The following is a 21,423-nucleotide window of genomic DNA, read 5'->3' on the forward strand; positions in this document are numbered from 1 at the left end:
GATAATGGTTGCACTAAAAGAATAAATGTAAGGCAATTTTGCATACACACCATCACCTTGCTGAGAGTCTCAAGGACCAAGTACCATACCATTGAGAATCTTATTGACCTTTGGACAGAGTTGAAAAACAATATGGACACCAATAGATGGTGCTCCTACCAAAGGCTCAATTCGAAAAACCTAAGGATCCAGGAATTCCAATCCATGGATGAGTATAACTCAGAGCTTTTAAGATTGTCTCAATCCTAAGGTTGTGTGGTACTGAAGTCACGGAGAGAGAGTTACTAGAGAAGACTTTGTCTACTTTTAGTACTCACAATATAGTACTTCAGCAACAGTACCATGAAAATGAGTTGTTGATGAATAGTGCTATGAGACCTCCCGGTACAACCCCATTACCGGAAAAAGAGCCCAAGGAGACCAACTACGTCCACAGAAAAAGACACTATGGCCATGGCCGTGGTGGCAGAGGACGTGGTGGTCGTTGGGGCCAGGCAAGCCGTTTTTATGGTTACGGCCGTAGTAGCCGTGGCCGCGGTGGTAGGGGCCGTGGGTCCTTTAAACCGCAAATCAAGGCTAAATCGGTTTGTCACCGATGTGTAAATGAAAAGTGCAATGAAGCTCACAAGGTTGACATGACAAAGAAAAATCCTAAAGAGCCTAAAGAGCCAAAGAGACTAATGAGTCTATCTATGTCCATAGAGACAAGTATGGCCGTGGCCGAGGAAGAAGTGGACATGGTGGTCCTGGTCGTGGGACTTACCAAAGACATAATTATGATGGTCAAGGCTATAGAAACCGATTAGGCTTCGGCCGCGGTCGGGGTAAAGGCCGCGGGTTATCTAAACCCGCAACATAAGACCAAGTCCACTTGTAATAATAATTATGGTATAGAAAACCATAAGATAAAGACATGCAGAACTCCTAAATTGGATTATGAGATTTTGATTGCCTAAAGAAAAATATTTAAACTCATGTGGTGTATTATTTTAATTTCTATGCTTTTGAATTTGATTGAATTATTATTTTGATTTAAATCCAATTATTTTATTTCCTTTAATATATATTAAAACATAAATCCTTGTCCATTATTGGAAATGGTTAAGGACAAGAAAATAAGTGTGGTGGATAGTGGATTAAGCCACACAAAGCCAATATTAGCAAAGATAAGCGGGTATAGCAAGCCTAAGTAAAGGCTACGGCCAGGCATATATTTTATGGCACACATTTTGAACTAAGTGTTGCATTATAATCACCCAGCTCTAAGAGAAGCTTATTGAGCCTTAAGGACATTCATTTGAATGGTTTCCATATTGAAATAAAGGGTGAAGGAAACCAAGAGTTCCTATATATATTACTAAGATCACCCAAGGATCTAAAGAGAATCCTAGAAGTCTATACCTTGCACTAGCCACTGGTTTTTACCATGCTAAGATTAATATAATAGAGGCTAATATGGCAATGAACGAAATGTTCAATAATTCACTTTATGGCATGACCGGATTGGCCATCCGTGTTTCTAACATGATGCGTATGTTGATATTAAATAAAATGGGCACACTCCTAAGAGAGAGAAGAGTTATCCCTACAATCTCACGTGTGTAGCATGTACACAAGGGAAACTCATTTATAAGGCCATCACCAGCAAATGTAACTAAAGAAATTTTCCACTTAAGACTATAAGTCTAGATAGTGCTGGTGAATTTATATCCCAAGCGTTTAATAATAATGGTATGTCCATGGGGGGGAGTGTGGACCACCCTGTGGCACATGAACATACAGAGAATGGATTAGATGAATCCTTCATTAAACGCACTTAATAAATTGCTCGACCATTACTCATGAGGTCGAAGCTTCTTGTGTCGGCTTGGGGACACACAGTATTACATGCAACAGAACTTATACGCATCAGGCCATCTAGTGAGTATAAATATTCCCAAATGCATAACGGGTCATAAGCCAGACATATCCCATCTAAAATAATATACGGGTGTGCCGTTTATATTGCATCATCACAGAGAACAAAGATGGGACCTCAAAGGAGGATGGGAATATATATTGATATGATTCTCCCACCATTGTTAAGTATCTTGAGCCAACTATGGGTGATTTATATGTGGCCAGATACACGGATTGTCAGTTTGCTGAATCCGAATTCCCTACATTGGGTGGAGAGAAAGACAAGCTGGTCAAAGAAATATTATGGAATCAAACATCCTTAAATTGGCAAGATCCTCGAGATTATACATTTGCAAAAGCTAGCTATTCAATTGCCAAGATTCCTTTAATGACCCAAAGAGAATTATGAAATCGTACATACCAGCTTGTAATGCACCAGTACGTATTGATGTTCAAAAGGAACACAATAATCAAGTTGCTACAGAGTCTAAATAGACCAATATGTTCCATAGAAAAGAACCTTCGGAAATCTAAGAAAGGTGCAAATAAAACCGAGGTTAAGGAAGAGTATAGACATGGCCGCGGCAAATCCTAAGGTACCAACAATGAGGTTTGGGACGCTAAACCTCAAGGTCCTTAAGGTATTAATAATAATAAGAGCTCGATATACTATATCATGTCTAGAATAAAATGGAACTGCAAAGATGTCGACATTAATGAAATAATTGCATGCAAGGTAGCACTTGAAGTAAATGAGGATCAGAAACTCACGTCTATATTAGAGTGCACTCAAAGTAAAGATTGGCTAAAATAGAAAGAAGCCATTGACGTGGAGTTAAACTCTTTAAAGAAGAGAAATGTGTTTGGTCCGACCTTAAGGACAACACTTGATATAAACCAGTTGGACATAAGTTGGTCTTTGTAAGAAAGAGAAATTAGAGTAATGAAAGCGTGAGATAAAGCACGGCTTATAGCACAAGGATTCTCTCAAAGACCAGGAATAGATTATGAGGAGACTTACTCCCTGTGATGGATGCAACGACTTTAATAAGTCTGGCTATAAAAGAAAAACTGGATTTACGGTTAATGGATGTTAAAACCGTATACTTACATGGTCCACTGGAAAATGAAATGAGATTACCAGAGGGTATAGAGCTCAATTATAAGAGTGGTTCTCGAGAAAATACTGCATAAGGCTAGACAAATACCTTTATGGACTGAAACAAAGTGGGTGTATATGGTACAATAGTTTAAGCAAGTACCTAGCTAAAGAAAGCTATAATAATGATCCCATCAGTCCATGTATTTATAAAGAAGTTTGCAAACAAAGGATTTGTGATAATAGCAGTCTATATGGATGATTTAAACATCCTTGGAACCCCTGGTTAAATCGCCCAAACAAGAAAGAATTTGAAATGAAAGACCTAGGCAAAAGAAAAATTCTGTTTGGGGTTACAACTTGAGTACATAAATGATAGAATCCTTGTGCATCAAATGGCATATACAGAAAAGTACTCAAGAGTTTTAATAAGGACTAAGCTCACCCATTGACTAGCCCAATGGTTGTAAGGAGCATTGATTTGGATAAAGATCCATTGGTCCAAAGAAGGACAATGAGAAAGTTCTCGGTCCTGAAATGCCATACCTCAGTGCTATAGGAGAATTAATCTTGGCTAGCCACACTAGACCAGAGATAAGTTTTGCCGTGAACCTCCTAGCAAGAATTAGTTCTTGACTAACCCAAAGGCACTAGAGTAAAATTAAGTATTTATTATGTTACCTACAAGGAAGGTAAGATTTGGGTTTATATTATACTAACTATAACAAAGAAGGTTTTAGTTGGTATTGTTGATGCAGGTTATAGCAAAGAAGGTTTAGTGCGTTCTGTTCGATGACTCAACATATATGGACGGATAGCGGCATGGACGACAGCAAAGAAGCAACGGTCATATATGAGGACAATTCGGCCTGTATCGCACAACTCAAGGAAGGTTACATCAAGGGAGATCGGAAGAAGCACATCTTACTGAAGTTCAAGTGGTGCAAATTCAATCATGCGACAACTCAGCCGATCTCTTCACCAAAGCATTGCCGACATCAACGTTCAAGAAGCTCACGCACAAGATTGGGATGCGGAGGCTTCAGGACTTGGAGTGATGTTTGGATCAGGGGGAGCAATGTGTGCTGTACTCTTTTTCCTTCACCAAGGTTTTGTCCCATTGGGTTTTCCTGGTAAGGTTTTAATGAGGCAGCATCCCCTAAGCACATTGCAGCGATCCCATCCAACATAGGCACGGTCATCTCGTCCAAGGGGGAGTGTTGTAAAACACTTAGTGGACTCCATAGACCGGCCCGTTCACAGTCCATTAGGACATGGCCATACGGCCCATATACAGTCCATTGGTTCTTGGCCTTACGGCCCATGTTATGTATCTCTAGGATTTAGGCCCATTCGTCCATGAGACTTAGGCTATGTCGGTTTGGGCTTTGGCCTTTGTACTCTCTATATATATGTAACATCTATTCATTATCATTAATAAGAACAAGAGATTTCATCCTTCAACTCTCTAGTTTCATAACACTATTTAATTGTTCTGCCGGGGACGCATGGAATGAAGTTGAGTTTTTCTTTTTATGAAATTGTTGAATCTCGCTTAACAAATCCATAGTGTGTGAAAAAAAAATTTCAAGACTGTTTTTTTAAGGGTATTTTTATTGGTTATTTTGTGATCAAGGGTACTTCATACAAAAATGCTTAACTTAAAAAAAAAAGTTTTCAAAAGCTCCCAATAGCGTGTTATACAAAATGTTAAACTTTCCAAGAACGTACTTAGCATTCTAAAATTATACAAAAGCTAAAACTTTAACAGTTTTTCCAAAAGATATAAAAACACACGAATAAATTAAACCTGCCAAACCTCCCCCATAGTTATGCCATCCCAAACCTCCCGTCTCGATATGCCACTTCCTGTTTCAGGGGCCCATGGAAGAGCACAATGAGCACTATTCTTCAGTACTGCTGAAGTCGCACCATCATATGCCATGAAAATGGCAAATCCAGCATTCCTCAAAGCAGCGACATCAACAACAAGGCGATCATCCTTTGAGATTAAAAGTAGTGGGGCTGGTGGTCTTCGGGTGTAAGCCCAATTAAAAACCTGTTTACTAATTCTCACATCTACGAAATCACAATGGGAGAAATTTTGGCACCGCCCCTAGCTGAAAATAATGAGGACCAATTAAATAAAGAATACACAAATCATTCAAAGTAAAAATATTAAATTAATTGCTTTGTATTTGTTTCTTTCAGATCTACAGTGTTTGTAATGTAATTTGTAATTTTCGATCTGTATTTGTTTCTTTCAGACGTGTTCAGGACATTGAAAGAAAAGTAACTATAAAAAGAACTGGAAAAGTAACTATTAAAAAAAATAGATCAATTGTCATAAATACCACTAAAATTGGTTTTTATTTTAAAAAATAGCACAATTTAGTTTTTTTTCAAAAATACCACTAATATGTAATTTTCCAAAAATACCACATAGTTGAACTAAAGTTCTAGTACTAAAAACTAATACCTAAATTCTAAATACTAAACTCTACCCCTAAAAACTATACCTTAAAACTAAATGTGTCAACCCAAACGTAAAAAAGAAAATTTACATCTTTAAAAATCCAAAATTTGTGGTAATTTTGGAAAAAAAACTTTTGTGGTACTTTTGGAAAAAAAACTAAAATGTAGTATTTTTAAAAAAAAATATTTTTAATGATATTTAAAGGAATTTCTCAAAAAAATATGAATATGGTCTACGAAGCGCAAGAGTCCTTTACATCCTCATCCTTTCAGACCAACTGTTACCTCGACGGAATCACCAACGTACACAGACAATGCAAATAAGCGGCGTGTTATGAAGGTTTTTTTTTTAATCTATTTTGTTTTTTTATACATGTTCGTTGATTTTAGATCACTAGCATAGATAGGAATTTAAATATACCCTTTAATTACAGGGGTATTGGGATGTTCCAAATGGTAGTCTTCCTATTATGGACAAAAAATAATATAAACAAATCATACAAAGTAAAAATATTAAATTAATTACTTACTCTTTTTTTTCGGGGCTGATAGTTGAGTTACATTGATACATGATGTCTCTAAAGCAGAGATATATGTAGCAGAGATGATTCCCTCTAGATGATTAATATTCTTATCTTCATAGATAACAAATCTATAGTCCATATAAGCATCAATGTTAATAAGTTCAAAACCTCCTCTACATAAGGTGGTTTTAATATACTTCAAATAATCAGATTGATTGACATACATGGAAAAGGGGAGAGAGCGCATATCCCACCTACACCAATATATATATATATATATATATATATATAATTTAGTTTGCAAATAAAAATAATACTAACGTAGATTTAAGTTAATAAAGTGAGATAATTACCTTGACAGAATGAGGAAGAGGGTTTAAAATTAATTCTCGAACGAGCGGAGAGAGAGGTAACCACAGGTGGAAGTGGCGTTAGTTTTTCAGGAAAGTAAAATTAATTAAAAAAAATTTAGAAAAAAATATAAAATAATAATAATAAACACTTAAAAACACTCACGTATTCTTTCCGTGACCAAATAATGCCAATTTATAGTATACTGTGAATTTGGGTCGACTGCATTTCCAGCCGTACCAAGAATATATGCATGTAAGACATAGAACCCTGCTTTGTGCAAGACTTGCGCACTGAAGCAGATCAATCTTTACAAATTAAGTCTAAGCGCATTCAAATAGTCAAACTAGATAAAACACAAAGGCTAAAAGAGAGACAATCCAAAAAAATTTGAACATCATCATTGTACATCTCCCCACACACACACAAAAATAAAATAAAAAAACTAACGTTTTTTTATAAAGTGAGAAATTTACTACTCCTACAAATGATCTAACTGTCTCACATATACGTAATGAGAAGATCATGATTGTTTTATTGTATCACAAATATTCATATATATATATATATATGCCTTTGTTAAGAAGCAAATACTTTCACATTGACATTATAATGTGCAGATGAATCATTCACCGACTCAATAAATGCAGCTATGTCCGATATAGTGGTGGACGTAGATTAATTGTTAATTATAATCCCATTTTCTCAATTTTAATTAAGCAAAACATATGTTCACCCCATATATTATGGATCCACAATATCAAATATATAGAATTCGAATCTTCCATAAAATTTTTAAGGAATCATGTGCACAAAGGTTGGTTATCCTGAATAATCCTTAATTAGTTACTTTGTAATAACACAAACTATACCAATAACAAGAATTCTAGCTGTAAAAAAAATAATAACAAGAATTCTTATAAATTACGCAGAGAAGAAAAAAAAAAGAATACTGTAAATTGAAGAAGTAGGATGTAGAAGCCAAAAAAAATTCCGCGTTATAATAATTTGTGGTAATCGCATCGCCATATATAGGAGATATTTTGAGCAGTAGTAAAGCTAAATGAGTCGTTAAGATTGCTTAAACCCCAAGCTAGTGACTTGTGTGAGTTTAACAAAAAAAAGTCTTCAAATCGACAAATCCAATGGAATCTGATTACGACAAGGCACCTAATACTTTCATTAAAAAAAAAAAAAGGAAAAATACAATTAATTCATAACATTAGCTTCTTATCCAATAACAAACTGCCACGTAAGATTTCGCTTGTCTGATAAACAATCTCTCTGCTCCATATAACTGAATCAAAGACTTTCCTACGAGAAAGATCAAAATTCTTTTTTTTTTTTTTCCTTTTTCTTGAAGATCAAATCTAAGAAATGGGTAACGCGATTAGGTTACTCCGGAAATGTCTGAATCCCACGACGGACAATAAGCCTCATGGCGGCTCCGCCTCTGTTTCAGCTCTTTCCCGTGATCTCTTCAACTTTGAAACCACTTCTCAGGTCTCTCTCTCTGTCTATATCTATATATATATATATATATATCTTCATTGCTATTTCTCCTAAATTTTCGTTTTTTTATTCTCCAGCTTACTAGTCGTTGATCTGATATTTAGCTCTGTTTTAAAACTCACTTCTAAGTTCTAAATTGTGTAAACCAATAGATTCATCCACAATTCTGTTTTAGAGATTGATCATAATCTAAACATTCATTTTATTTTTTTAGGTTCCGGAAAAGCTTGGGAATTACGTTGTGTCTTCTTCAAAGGCACAAGCAAACTGGTAAAGAAACAATACACAGATCATCGTCAATATCTTTCTCTCTTGTGGTTCTAAAGATTAATTTGATGTTTTCACATTGTTTTAATATTTGTCTTTTTCTTCCAAAACAAAAGGTATAGAAAAATACTTGAGGCATGGAAGCAAGCTAAGCCTCGGCCTAAAACTGCTGAGGAAGCCTCTAGGCTTGTTATCGCTACTCTAAAGAACCATCAAAAAGCAGATGTTGAGGTACTAACAATTTACTAATTTCAAGCTGCGGATTATGTTAGCGAGTTTGGATAACATTATTGATATGGTTCATTTGTTAATGCCATTGACAGGGATTTTTGTCTTTCTATGGGCTGCCTTCGCCTCACAATCTTGTTGAGGTCCCTACTCATGAATCTCCTGTGACTTTACCTAAAGGAGTTCGGTTTGAGCTCAATACGCTTCCGGTTAGAAAAACTTTCTATGAATCTTTAAAAGGTTTTGGGAATATGATGATAATGTTGTTGCTGATCAAGAAATTGTTTAACTGAAATAAGGTGGATACGAAATCTGTGTCAGATGGAGATACCGTTACTGTGTATGTGAGTAGCAAAGACCCGCTTGTGTCATCCTCTGTTCCTAAGGAAGTGAGTATTGCAGCGGTTAAAAGAGCCAAAGCGCGTGAGAAGAGGAATTATACTGAAGCAGATGCACTTCACAAGAAGATCATATCTTCTGGTTACAGGTTTGTCTCATTAATTTTGATATGCACTTATCACAAGAAGATCATAGAGTCAAATCAAAATTGAGCTATGTAAGTCATAATCCTTCTGAACCTTTTTTTATTTATCTTGTGCTTAGGATGATAAGTTTTAAAAATGAGGAAGTGCTTGCTAAAAAGTTCAGAATTAGACTAAGGTAAAAACACTCTTCCATTCATGAGATAAACTCATTTTAATTAAGGTCTTTTTAATCAAAAGATGTATATATATATGGAGTTTTAAGAACAAAGGAATGAAAACAAAACAGCGGAATAGATTCACCGGAGAGCAAAATGCCTTATGGTAAAGAGGCGCATGATGAGCTACTCAAGATGGTTGAAGGGAAATGCTTGAAAGTATTAGTTTATACAGAGGATCGCTATGGAAGATGTGTAGGAGATATATACTGCAATGGAAAATTTGTACAGGAAGTAATGCTAAAGAAAGGTCTTGCTTGGCATTATGTAGCCTATGACAAGCGTGCAGAGCTTGCAAAGGTAAGACAACTGTAAACCTTTGTGCATCACATTAACGAGCTTCTTGGATTAGTCTTTGAGATGTTTAAAGGTTTTTTTGTGTGTGTTTTTTGTCAGTGGGAAAACGAGGCTAGGCAAAAGAGAATTGGCTTGTGGGCATCTTCTAATCCAGAGAAGCCATGGGAGTGGAGAAAGAACAAACGTGGAGGCAATTAATGAGATACACCTTCTATGTTTAGTTTTATATACAAAACAGAACAAAGAAAAACAATATTATTTGATATGATTATTGTGAAGTAAAGAACCTGTGATTTGTTGTTGTAATTGTAAGAGAACTCTGTAAATGTATTATGTATTGATAAGTATTTTTTGGCAATAGACAATCTCTCTTTGTACCTTGAAACAGAAGCTACGTACTCTTAGTTGTTTTGTTTCTAAATATAAGGGGACATAGTTTATTTTGGGGGTTTAACAATCTATGGTTGAGAATAAAAGTCTGATTCATAACCAGAGAAGTAAAAAAAAAAAAAACAATCTTGCAATTTCAAATTTATTTTTAGTTGATATATAGTTTTGAAGAAAATGTGAAAAAGGTGTTTTTGATAATTCTTCACCATTAGGAGGATTATCAAGGGCTCTAAAGCAAGAGCCTTTCATAATCTTTTGCAATCTTCTTCTTCTTCTTGTTCTTGATATTATTGGAAAATGCCGAAGAATAAGAAAACAGAATGGCAAGTAGGAGATCCCGCGATAAGCGTAGTGAGCGATCAGTTCTGTAATCCATACCCAATGGATCTATTGGTAAAGAGGAAAGTTCAGAATTTCTCTAAAGATCATTACGAAGTGTTTGATCCAAGCGGTAATCTGCTCCTACAAATTGATGGACAAGCTTGGGGGTTTAACCGTAAAATAATTATGCGTGATCCAGCCGGTTTCACCATCCTTACAATGCGCCAGAAGGTTACCAAAACATTTTATATCTTTCAACAACAACAAATAAATAAAAGAAAAGACTCTTTTTTTGAAATTGTGCATGTGTGTTTAGGGACTTGCGTTGAAGAACAAGTGGGAAGTGCATAGAGGAGAGAGCAAAGAGAGAGAAGACTTGCTCTTCACGGTACAACAATCTCAAGCGGTTTCATTGAAAACATCTGTGGATGTTTTCTTGCCTGATAACAACAATGTCAAGAAGACGTCAAATTTCATGCTTCAGGAGGATACTCCAATATATCTTTCAAAGTTTTCAAATCGGATGCTCTCATCGCGGGGGTAGGGGTAAAAGTTAAAAACCCCATACTTATCAATAATCTTGGCAATTTTTATACATTGGTGAAGAATTGAAAATCCTTATATTGCAGGTGACACATAAGTTTACATGGGGAAGTTTCTGCAAAGGGAAATATAATTTCAAGGTGAGAGTAAATCCAGAGGTTGATTATGCTTTTATCATTGCTTTGCTTGTTATGGTCGATGACAACGAGAATTGGTGTTAGTATATATATATATATATATGTCCTCAATCTCTTTGCTTAGTGGTTCCTTTCACAATCTATGTGGTGTGTCATGATAACGTATTCATTTTTCAAGACATATATATGTATTGTATGTAAAGAATATTTTTTTCCATGTTATGTGGAATCTTAAAACGTGCAGTCAGAGATAGAGCAATAAACATAAATTTGAACTTAAAAACACGAGAGGGATAACTTAACTTAACTAGCTAGCTAGGGACACATTATACAATACAAGCAAGCTTATTGGCAGTGTCATGACGGCTAGTCCTCAGGATCAGGATTTGCTCTACTCTTTGATGTTAGATATTTGAGTAATCGCTAAAAATATCGAACACCAAAGAGAGGTTTCATATAACCTTCCTTCTTGCTAGTCCGATTGAATATTATTTCGGTTCAATTTGAAATTCTTTAATTTTCCCAAACCGAACAACCTGAAATACCAAATTTCTGAACCAAACCGAACCGAACAGTCCTACTAATTGGCGGCACATCTTAACAAAGTACTGTACTGTAAATTTCCAAACCAAAATTTTACCAAGTCCCCCATATATATCGACTAGCACACATAAATAAAATAGTATCAATGATCAAAAACTATTTGACCATGAATACAATTCAATAATGTCTTTCGCTGAGCTTATAGGTATATTTTTATACCTGTAGTGGCATAGGATGTAGTGTAATAAATATGTGCTCATATGAATATGAATGAGCTGTGTAATAAGCAAATTGGCGCAAGCTAATTAAAATAACATTAATTCAAAAGATTACTATAAACACGAAGCAATATCCACGAGACGAGAGGAATCACTTAACTAGGGGCATATTGTTCAAACAAGTGATACTAAAATTAAAAATAGAAAAAACATTACTAGTACTGTTCTTTAATAGCCGGTCTTCTTCCTTTTACGAGACAGAGTCGCCAGAAACTTGCCGGAGAGTTTGCTGGTAAACAGAGCAAACAAAAACAGTAAAATTAGGTTAATTGATTGCTAAAACGGTAAATGTTGCTTACTTGATCGGACGTTTCTTCTTCAGCTTATTGGCAAGCCGTTTGGCACATCGAGGACAAGAGGTGCTTCCGGTTTTGTTGATAGGATTCCCTCCAGTTGATAGGCTGTTCCAAAGCCAAACCGATGTTGCAGTAGAGAGCAGCAGACCTGATGCGTTTTGAGGGTGAGACAGGAGGATATTGTTGTCTCTTTTCCTCAAACGCACCAATGCTTCTACGATACCTTCATTTTGGGAGATGTCGTCGTCGGAGATGATCAACAAATTTGTTGGATCATTCAAATGAGTGATTCCCCAGATGTGGATATCTTTAAACATGGAAATCAGTTTTGACCTCGAATCTGGAAAAAAAAATTAATTGAAATACTTAATTGAACGAATACGACGACGGGGTTTGTTTTGTTTTCAAATTTAAACAAAAAAAATAAAAAAATAAAAAAGGAAAGAAGTCATTAGTGAGAGAACCTGGCTCGATAAGCTTGATGCCGGCAGATTCAAACTCTTCTTCTTCATTGATCTGCTCCACGCTAGAAGAGGAATAAGCAACCATCGAAACGTTACCAGTGTAACCATTATTCTTGAGAGCTAATTTGATATTATCAGAGATCGACGCAGGTGTTTGATCACTAGGGATTGGGCAATCATCCAGATCCCACAAGACTCCTGTCTCAGCTTCTGAGATAGAGGAAACATCAAAAAAAAAAAAAATATTAAGCAACTTGAAATACCTAATAATATCCCATTACTTTATTACGACAAATCGATCAGAATCATCAGATGACAGAGATACATAGCTTACTGGAGAATTTACTGAACCAGGAAGACATGGTTTGAGCGGAGGACGACATAGCCTTAAAGGGTTAGAGATGTGGCTGGCTGCGGCTGCGGCTGCGGATTTAAGAAAGCCTTCTGGTTCTGGGTTTTGTTTTATCGGGACGGACTCTCTCTGCTCTCTGCTCTCTGCTCTCTCTCTCTCTCGGCGATTAAGGGCTTTGAGCAATCTACATTGACCAAAATATCCCCTCTCTATTTCGACTTGTTAAAATTCAAGGGAACATCCTTAAGGGTATTAAGGTCAATTCAATTTATCTTGATCTTTCCTCGTTGTTCAGCTGGAGCTTCTCTATGGAGTATATTGACAAGTTGTTATCCCGTTTCATGAACGTTCTTGTAACAAGTTGTTTGTTGAATTCATTGTTCTTCATTTGAGTTCTCTGTATTATGATGTACTTCTTTCTATTCCAATTGTTTTTTTCCTTCTTTTTTTTTTTTTTTGTGCAGTTAAAGATAAGAGCAATAAGAAGACAACCCACAATTTTATTAGATGTAAACGTAACAATTACGAAGACCTCAAACCTCTCTCGATTCATCAAACCTTTGAAAGAAGGAGAATCTCTTTTAACCAAAATTAAAAAAAAAAAAAAAAAAAAAACTTCAACAGACTTGAGTAGTTCCCATAAATGAAAGTGATGAGACAGAGAGAACAAATGTAGACGTTCAATACCAAACAACAAGCCCCAATTTTTGACCAAACCTCTTAAGAAACCTTTAAAACTCAAACCAGACAGACACAATCAAATCAAAGAAGTGTCGGATATGAAGTATCGATCATAGCGATANTTTTTTTGTGCAGTTGAAGATAAGAGCAATAAGAAGACAACCCACAATTTTATTAGATGTAAACGTAACAATTACGAAGACCTAAAACCTCTCTCGATTCATCAAACCTTTGAAAGAAGGAGAATCTCTTTAACCAAAATTAAAAAAAAAAAAACTTCAACAGACTTGAGTAGTTCCCATAAATGAAAGTGATGAGACAGAGAGAACAAATGTAGACGTTCAATACCAAACAACAAGCCCCAATTTTTGACCAAACCTCTTAAGAAACCTTTAAAACTCAAACCAGACAGACACAATCAAATCAAAGAAGTGTCGGATATGAAGTATCGATCATAGCGATAATACAAACCGGGAAACCTCTAAAACGCAACGCACTGGATAAAGATGTTTAAGTAAGGTCATCCTCCTCCAGCTCCTTGGCCTTGAGCTTCTCCTTCACCCTCAACAACATGGTTGTCTTCCATGAATCCTGCATTTGATACCAGTTCCATGATCAAGAACCAGACATAGTTAAAAAAGATAATCACATTCAATAGTACGTGGTTTACTGCCCTTACCAGCGGAGTCATGCTATCAAATTCCTTGACAACGTCTGTGAACTTTGCAATGTCTTCTTCATCGATAGCAGAAGCAAGGTCCTAATCATGTGAATAAATGTACAAAACTTATCATACTTCATGTAAGCTACTCCACTATCTCTCTTTTTTTTTTTTTAAACAATGTTTAAACTTTACCGCTAAGAACTTGCATTCCCGTGTTCCCGAAAAAGTCGGATCCAGATCCTGCAGGAAAGCAGAAGTTAGAAAACATGTCATAGTTACTCAAAGGCCCACACCAGAATGCTGATGTTACGGGTGTTTGCTGTGGAAGAAGAAAAACCTGATATTTCTCCAGCGCATTAGTGATGGAAACAACATCGGCTTTGCATAAGTGACACATGCCAGCAGTGAGAAGATAGCCCTTGACTGAATACTTAAGTAAGTTATTGTTAAGTGAATGGCGTGCTATTTCTTCATAAATCTTGATTGCCTTCTCATATCTATCAAAGAACACAAAAAGCACATTAACAATCAATCCGTCCCAAAGTAGAGAAAACGTTTATGCATATAGAACACCATGATTTCAAACAAAGCGTAAGGTGCAAAAAAAAAGCGTAAGGTGCAAACGTTTATACAAAAAAAAAAAAGCGTAAGGTGCCAAAATCTTACTGCTCCAGCTGGGCAGCATATTGTGCAACCTTTAGATTGCACTGGTTTGCAGAAGTGGTCACTTCTTCATTTTGAAAGAATTCAGCTGCCTTTTCAAAGTAAGCAATAGCCTGCTCTAACTTCTGATCAGATTCATAATACTCAGCAATTTCCTGTCAAAAGTAAAACAAGAAACCCATTAATGTACCTATTTGTACAATTACAGAAAGTCAGTACCAAACTCACTATAGTGTATAAAAAAAAGAAACAAAATAAGACTGGATCCAACATGCATAAAGAAACAGGAACCATGGAGGCAATACTGAACAAGTGGCCCAATAAAGCTATCTTATTAATGCTCAAAAGAGACGCATGATACCTTGTAATATCTTGCAGCCATGTTGAGTCTCCCTATCTCACAAAATATATTCACTGCTCGTTCTAGGCAAGATGCAGCCTCTGCATATAAGGTCATGGTAATATTAGTACGCATGATAATCACTCTTGTATTACTGAGATGCCAAAATTTACAAAAGAGGCTTTATACATACCATTTGTGTCAACTTTCTTGTAGCATTTAGCAGCCTCAGCATAAGCGTTAGCAGCATCGTGCTTGCTGTCTGACTGTAAATGCAGATCAATGTTATCAAATTATCCACACAATCTTCCAGTATCACATATGTGTTGCCAAAGAATTTACCTTTAAGTGACAATCAGCAAGTTTTAGATAAGCTTTTCCAGCTTGATCCCCTGAACAAGCAAGGAGAGTAGAACAATCATTAGAAGGAAAAAAAAAAAAAACATGAATCCTATATATTAAAACTCAACCAAACAGAAAAATCTAAATGTTGAATCTCGATAACAATTCTCGTATGCAATTACCAATTACAAATTTCTAACAGATCAAAATCGACCCTAAATGATACTAACTCTTATCTCTCACATGACCATATATAGACGAATCAACGCAACTGATTGAACCTAAGATCAAACGTCCTCAATTTTTCAACTTTTCTTCCTCATCATCAACAAACAAAACAAAACCCACAAAACCAATCAGATGAAAACAATAATCAAACAGAAATTGGAAATTACATGATTTGGCGAGTTTATAGGAATTAGCTGCTTTCTCGAGCAGATCAGCAGCATCCTCATACTTAGATCCAAATATTCCCCATCCGTTGAGCTTCTTCTCAGCTTTCTTCTCGAATTCCTCCGCTCTCACCAGATGATCTCCCATATTCTTTTTTTTTTTGTTTCCTCACGAAACTCGACTCGGATTTCGCTCCGGTTAACCTCCGATCGTATACTTCTTTACCTCCCCCCAGAATCCGATTGTTTCTTCGAATGTTTCTCCTTTCTTCCTCAAGAGAGATTTCTTCGATTGGGAGATTTGCTGCGATTAGAGAGATGTGAGAATCGATCGACTGCGAAAAATCAGACACGCTTCGTTCGGTAGGGGAAAAAAGATTTTTCAACCGATTTAAACGGGCTGAATTTGGTTGTTTTATATTGGGCTTTGTTTAAAAAAAGCCCAAGTTAGCCCAATCGTTAGTTATATCGAATTACAAATTAGTAACGTTGCCAAACTCTAAAGGATATATGTAGACATTAGACCATCTTTACTGGGAGTACTCTTTGAGTTACTCTCAGTGTTGGGCCTCAATTTCTCAATTTAAAACCCATTTTTGAGTCCAAGAAGCTGAGTATCATTGCTTCTGAAAGCAATTCGAGCAACACCCTGAGAAACGCGACGTGGCGTTTGGCCATTGGTTCCACTAGAAATATAAAAATAATTTTTTTTTCCCATTTTCTAATATTCTTCCCGACTCTTTGTATTTCTTCTCTCTCGTGCGAAAAGGCGATTGAAGATGCGATTCATGCGAAATTTGGGAAAATCAATCGATTCACATCGAATTTGTTGAATTTCCCGGATTAATCTGGAGGTTCATGGTCACCGGAGGCGATGGCTAACCAAAATAGGCGTAACCCTAACTTAAATCCCGGCTAAAGCTTTCACCTTCTTCGTTGAATTGCGAGCAGAGAGGAAGGAATCATCAGCAGAGGAAAAATGGTAACTTTGCTTCGTCTTTCGTGAATTTGAGTTTCGGGATTTGATATTATTGTTTGTTTGGTTTGACCTAAGTCTTCTTGTTTCTTCGTTGATTTAGTTTTCTGTAAACGATTGGTTATAGGGGTTTCTCGTGATGGGTCTTTTATGATTTGTTTTGTTATCTCTCTCTCTCTCTCTCGTGGCAGTTGTTCTTTTCTTACTTCAAGGATTTGGTTGCAAGAAGTTATTTAGCTTTGACATGTGTGAATTATATTAAAAGTCTTGTGCTTTTGGATGACTTGATTCTGAGAATATTATTTTCAATTTCTGTTTTAGGTATTGGATATTTTATCGTGGAGGTGTGTAATGAATCATGAACTTGAATATGATTGCTTTAGAAACTTTGGAATTGTACATATTGATGAGCTAATCTCTCTTGCTTGAATTTGATTTCTGAAGCATGAGAATTCCTACTACAAGCAATTGTTGGAGCAGAACAAGCAAATTCAAGAGCCTGCATATATTGAGAAGTGCAACGAATTGTCTAAGCAATTACTCTACACTCGTCTAGCTAGGTCATTACCTTTTCATTCTCTCTTTTTCTCTAAGCATGTTTCCAAGGGCCATGCTCTAGCCTCTAGAGTCAGTGTTGCTGAGAATTCTTTTATCGAGCTATCCTTTTATGCATACTTTTGAAACATCATTAATCTTCAGATAATACTGCTGAAATGGATTTGCATTAGTTGCAAGTAGTCAACCATTTTGCCTTATAGACTTTGATAGAACTGAAAAAGATGTGCTTGAGAAATTTGGTGTTATCTGATAGTACTTTTTGTTCTCGATGGAATTAAGTTGATAAATCCCTGATGATTCAGTTAGTCTCTGTGCCTATTATGTTTTAACAGTCCTGATTACACAACTTATGATCCATAGCGTGTCTTAGCTATTAGTTTTGTAGAAATTTGGCTTTTGGTAATTTGCTAATACTCACTCTTGTTATGAATTACAGCATTCCAGGGCGCTACAAATTTTTTTGGAAAGAAGTAGAGTACGCAAAGAACTTAATGAAGAACAGAGCGAATCTGAAATTGAGACAACAGCAATGTCGTTGGCAGAGGATTCACTTTCGTAGCTTGTAACTCCCCTCCATATGATTCCTCACTGAACTATATATACTTCCTCCAATCCATTTATATTTTCAGTCTATTCCTAAAACAGAGGTTTTGGAGCTAAGGGGAAAAAACCATTTTTGGTAAAGCTCTTAATAAAAGAAATTGAGAAAAATGCATTTGATACAAGATTCATCTTCAAATTTTGTAATATATGTGAACTATTTTGAATTTTGTAAAATATGTTTAATATTCCAAAGATTGTAAAATATGTTTAAGATTCCAAAGTTTTATGTAATATAAATTTTTTAATAACTGTTTTGTCATTTTAGATTATTAAAGTTTGATAATTACTAAACATAAATTAAAAAATTATTATTTAAAAGATTGAGCAACCTTCTTTGGGTTCTTCTCTAGCAAAGGAATGATTTTGCAAAAAATAATTTTAGAGTTGCTTTACTTTAATTATTATTTAATTAATTTGAGAGTAACTTAAGAGAGATACTCTACTAATGATGTTCTTAAGAGCTGTTAGGAATATCATTTCGTGTATATGAGTATATCGAAACAAATTCAATAAGTATGAACGGACTAACTTGATACTGTGCCTTAGAGAACGATGATCATATAAAAACAAAACTTGAGTAAGTTTTTCGTGTATCACGTTTTCAATAATTCTTCTGCATTCGACATAACGAACACGTGAGAGCCATCTTCGAGGCCGACAATGATAATGATTATACCCCCGAAACTTTTAAAACGACTTATTTTGGGAGCTTACTATATAGAAGTACTTAAATTAAATAAAAATTATATAAACTGAGAAAATGAGATCAGAAACGGTAAAACACACTTGTACGTAGCCATTTTGTCGTCTAGATGCATTCGTCTTGATCTTGAAGAGTTCCAAGTGGCACATTGATTAGAGTTGGACCCATATATATTCGTATTTGTTCTATAGTTTTTATACGTTTTCAACTACGTGACGGAAGATCATTTGGTTAATCTCACTGACATGATAATTAGACCAGCCTGTCAGGTTTCCCAATGGTCAAATTATCATTTTTCCCTATTTTACCCCCAAACGACAAGCGATGAAGGCAAAATACGCCCAGGGTGTATCTGTACTTTCCAACCCGTGTGGCTATATGAAGCCGTTTCCTCACACAACAACCCAAAAACAAAAAAAAGCTTCTTCTTCCCGCCGGCAAAGTTTTTTAAGTTTCTCCGGCGGTTAGTAAAAAGATGTCACCACAGATCAAAACGCATCTCTTACCAAAGCAAGAACCTTCTTCTTCTTCGTCGTCTTCGTCTGGGAAGAATGGATCATCTACCTCCGGCGTCGTTTTCAACGTGTCGACGACTATAATCGGAGCCGGAATAATGTCAATGCCGGCGGCGTTTAAAGTTCTCGGAATCATCCCAGCGTTTCTGATGATCGCGATCATAGCTTGGCTTTCAACGATCTCTGTTGGATTCATAATGAAATCAACACTCGCCGGAGAATCAACTACATACGCCGGAGTTATGAAAGAGTCGTTTGGGAAAACAGGATCCGTCGCTGTACAGATTGCTACGATGGTTGCTACTTTTGGATGTATGGTCATCTTCTCCATTATTATAGGTAAAGACTCATCTGGATCTAACTTTAGTGTTGAGGTTTAGTTCTGAGAGCTTAACAACAGATTTGTGTTATGTTTATCTCTCTCTCTCAGGAGATGTGCTTTCGGGTAATGACCATAATGGATCTGAGCATGTTGGAGTTTTGCAAGAATGGTTTGGTTCTTACTGGTGGAACACGAGAATCTTCGCTTTGTTGTTTATCTACTGCTTCGTCTTGCTTCCTTTGGTCTTGTGTAGACGTGTTGGTAAGTTTCTCATGATCGATCTTTGTGTTCTTAGAAATCTTAATTATAAACTATGCATTTGTATGAGATTGTTGATTGGTTTTTTTCTATTTTGTAAATGGGTTATGTAGAAAGACTGGCATTTAGTTCTGCGGTATCGTTTCTGCTTGCTGTTCTATTTGTTGTCATTAGCTCCGTGCTAGCGATCTCGGCGTTAGTGAATGGGAAAACGAAGAATACAAGACTATTGCCAGAGTTGAAAAATGGAGGATCGTTTTGGAAACTCTTTACAGCTTCCCCTGTTATAGTAACAGCCTTCACGTTTCATTTCAATGGTAAGAAACCCATCTCTTTACACCATTCTCTGTTTTTTAGTCCTGTTTCTGAGTTTCGTGTTGTGATGAATATGCAGTTCATCCAATTGGATTTGAGCTCAAAGATCCATTACATGTGATACCAGCAACTAAGTTCTCTGTCATCTTGTGCGCTGCCATCTACTTCGCCACTGGACTCTTCGGGTATCTTCTGTTTGGAGATGCAACCATGTCAGATGTTCTAGTGAACTTTGACCAGAGCTCTGGTTCTTCCATTGGTTCTCTTCTCAATGACGTTGTCAGACTCAGCTACGCGCTTCACCTCATGCTTGTCTTTCCTCTCTTGAACTTCTCATTGAGAGCAAATCTCGATGAACTCTTGTTCCCAAAGAAGCCGTGCTTGGCAAAGGACTCAAAAAGATTCATAGGACTCACTCTGGCTCTCCTGATTTGCTGTTTCTTGTCTGCAATCGCTGTGCCGGACATTTGGTACTTCTTTCAGTTTTTGGGATCAACCACCACTGTTTCAATAGCATTTATATTTCCAGCCGCCATTGTTCTAAGGTACATCAGCTCTGTCTCATCAGATGACATTTCCTGTAAAATCCTTAATTTAACTTGTTTTCTGATTTTGAAATGGCAGGAATGTCCATGGTGTATCGACTTCAAGAGAGAAGCTCCTAGCTGCGATAATGCTTGTTCTTGCAGTTGCTACTAGCATTATTGCTATTTGGACGAATTTATACAGCCTTGCAGCAAACTAATCGTTGGAAAAAGTTTTGCAAGTAGTCCCCTCTATGATCACTTCAAAGAAATATGTAAAATCATTAGCTTTCCCTTTCTTTTGCTAGCATTTAAATTTATATTTTTTTTTGTGAAATAGGTTTTGTCAGGAAATGCATTGTAATAGCTATAGGAAGTGCAATATTTTGTTGCTATGTACTTAAATCAGGGAAAGATAAAATTGTTACAATTCTTTAAAAACGTATCTTGTATACCATTATGAATGAACAAAGAACATATGAATCAGACATTATTCCTTTCATCCAGAACAAAAAAAAAACTGAAGAGTTATATAAGATGGAAAAAAAAAGACAAAATGATATGTATTCCTTTACCTCCCCAGACTCCGATTGGCTCTTCGAATAATTTATTAATTTCTTCTTTCTTCCTCAAGAGAGATTGCTTTGATGGGATTTGCTGCGATTAGATATGAGAATGAATCGATCGAGTGCGAAAAATCAGACACGCTTCGGTAGGGGAAAAAAGATTTTTCAACCGATTCAGATGGGCCGAAATCGGCTTTCAAATATGAGCTTTGTTTTTTTTAAAACCCCAATTAGCCCAATCGGTTGTTTATCTAATTATGGGTAGTAACGTTGTTATCTGGAAGGATATAATAACAGCTGATGTTTTTTTTTTTTTTTTTTTTTT

General features: G+C 36.1%; 4 protein-coding genes, 1 long non-coding RNA gene and 1 pseudogene across 6 annotated transcripts; 4 read left to right on the forward strand and 2 right to left on the reverse strand.

Moving 5' to 3' along the window:
* On the forward strand, positions 7,658-9,737 carry LOC104791911 (staphylococcal-like nuclease CAN1). Its single transcript, XM_010517920.2, has 8 exons — positions 7,658-7,851; positions 8,075-8,130; positions 8,244-8,358; positions 8,451-8,564; positions 8,655-8,842; positions 8,959-9,015; positions 9,127-9,355; positions 9,452-9,737. The coding sequence occupies exons 1-8, from the start codon at positions 7,726-7,728 to the stop codon at positions 9,548-9,550; spliced, it is 984 nt and encodes a 327-aa protein (XP_010516222.1). The 5' UTR covers positions 7,658-7,725; the 3' UTR covers positions 9,551-9,737.
* On the forward strand, positions 9,937-10,981 carry LOC104791912 (annotated as a pseudogene).
* LOC104791913 lies at positions 11,578-12,886 on the reverse strand. The gene is made up of 4 exons (XM_010517921.1): positions 12,659-12,886; positions 12,325-12,534; positions 11,864-12,200; positions 11,578-11,793 (listed from the first exon to the last, which is right to left on the reverse strand). The coding sequence occupies exons 1-4, from the start codon at positions 12,705-12,707 to the stop codon at positions 11,733-11,735; spliced, it is 657 nt and encodes a 218-aa protein (XP_010516223.1). The 5' UTR covers positions 12,708-12,886; the 3' UTR covers positions 11,578-11,732.
* On the reverse strand, positions 13,157-16,126 carry LOC104791914 (alpha-soluble NSF attachment protein 2). 2 transcript variants are annotated; one of them, XR_768973.2, is made up of 10 exons: positions 15,762-16,126; positions 15,367-15,416; positions 15,218-15,290; positions 15,046-15,125; positions 14,688-14,839; positions 14,359-14,518; positions 14,214-14,261; positions 14,037-14,117; positions 13,763-13,948; positions 13,157-13,420 (listed from the first exon to the last, which is right to left on the reverse strand). XR_768973.2 is itself a non-coding variant. In XM_010517922.2 (9 exons), the coding sequence occupies exons 1-9, from the start codon at positions 15,904-15,906 to the stop codon at positions 13,868-13,870; spliced, it is 870 nt and encodes a 289-aa protein (XP_010516224.1). In that variant the 5' UTR covers positions 15,907-16,126; the 3' UTR covers positions 13,624-13,867. The 2 variants fall into 2 exon arrangements, 1 of the variants encoding a protein (XP_010516224.1); XM_010517922.2 differs by lacking the exon at positions 13,157-13,420 and having other exon boundaries at positions 13,624-13,948.
* Positions 16,497-18,080, forward strand: LOC104791915. Its single transcript, XR_768974.1, has 3 exons — positions 16,497-16,740; positions 17,056-17,078; positions 17,179-18,080. It is a non-coding gene; the product is annotated as an uncharacterized LOC104791915 (long non-coding RNA).
* Positions 19,003-21,025, forward strand: LOC104791917 (probable sodium-coupled neutral amino acid transporter 6). The gene is made up of 5 exons (XM_010517924.2): positions 19,003-19,452; positions 19,544-19,696; positions 19,807-20,010; positions 20,088-20,553; positions 20,633-21,025. The coding sequence occupies exons 1-5, from the start codon at positions 19,074-19,076 to the stop codon at positions 20,751-20,753; spliced, it is 1,323 nt and encodes a 440-aa protein (XP_010516226.1). The 5' UTR covers positions 19,003-19,073; the 3' UTR covers positions 20,754-21,025.

Source organism: Camelina sativa, chromosome 6 (genome assembly GCF_000633955.1).
Source record: "Camelina sativa cultivar DH55 chromosome 6, Cs, whole genome shotgun sequence".
NCBI lineage: Eukaryota > Viridiplantae > Streptophyta > Magnoliopsida > Brassicales > Brassicaceae > Camelina > Camelina sativa.

Bases quoted from the DNA above. Each gene is read 5' to 3' on its own strand.
- LOC104791913 (XM_010517921.1), bottom strand. From the start codon at position 12,707: ATGTCGTCCTCCGCTCAAACCATGTCTTCCTGGTTCAGTAAATTCTCC. The intron at 12,535-12,658 runs GTAAGCTATGTA...CCTCTATCTCAG, and splicing joins CTGGTTCAGTAAATTCTCCA to AAGCTGAGACAGGAGTCTTG. The intron at 12,201-12,324 runs GTTCTCTCACTA...TTTTTTTTCCAG, and splicing joins CATCAAGCTTATCGAGCCAG to ATTCGAGGTCAAAACTGATT.
- LOC104791911 (XM_010517920.2), top strand. From the start codon at position 7,726: ATGGGTAACGCGATTAGGTTACTCCGGAAATGTCTGAATCCCACGACG. The intron at 9,016-9,126 runs GTAAAAACACTC...AAAACAAAACAG, and splicing joins AAGTTCAGAATTAGACTAAG to CGGAATAGATTCACCGGAGA. The intron at 9,356-9,451 runs GTAAGACAACTG...GTTTTTTGTCAG, and splicing joins AGCGTGCAGAGCTTGCAAAG to TGGGAAAACGAGGCTAGGCA.
- LOC104791917 (XM_010517924.2), top strand. From the start codon at position 19,074: ATGTCACCACAGATCAAAACGCATCTCTTACCAAAGCAAGAACCTTCT. The intron at 19,453-19,543 runs GTAAAGACTCAT...TCTCTCTCTCAG, and splicing joins CATCTTCTCCATTATTATAG to GAGATGTGCTTTCGGGTAAT. The intron at 20,011-20,087 runs GTAAGAAACCCA...ATGAATATGCAG, and splicing joins CTTCACGTTTCATTTCAATG to TTCATCCAATTGGATTTGAG.
- LOC104791914 (XM_010517922.2), bottom strand. From the start codon at position 15,906: ATGGGAGATCATCTGGTGAGAGCGGAGGAATTCGAGAAGAAAGCTGAG. The intron at 15,126-15,217 runs GTATGTATAAAG...CCTTATATGCAG, and splicing joins CAAGAAAGTTGACACAAATG to AGGCTGCATCTTGCCTAGAA. The intron at 14,519-14,687 runs GTAAGATTTTGG...GTTCTTTGATAG, and splicing joins TATGCTGCCCAGCTGGAGCA to ATATGAGAAGGCAATCAAGA.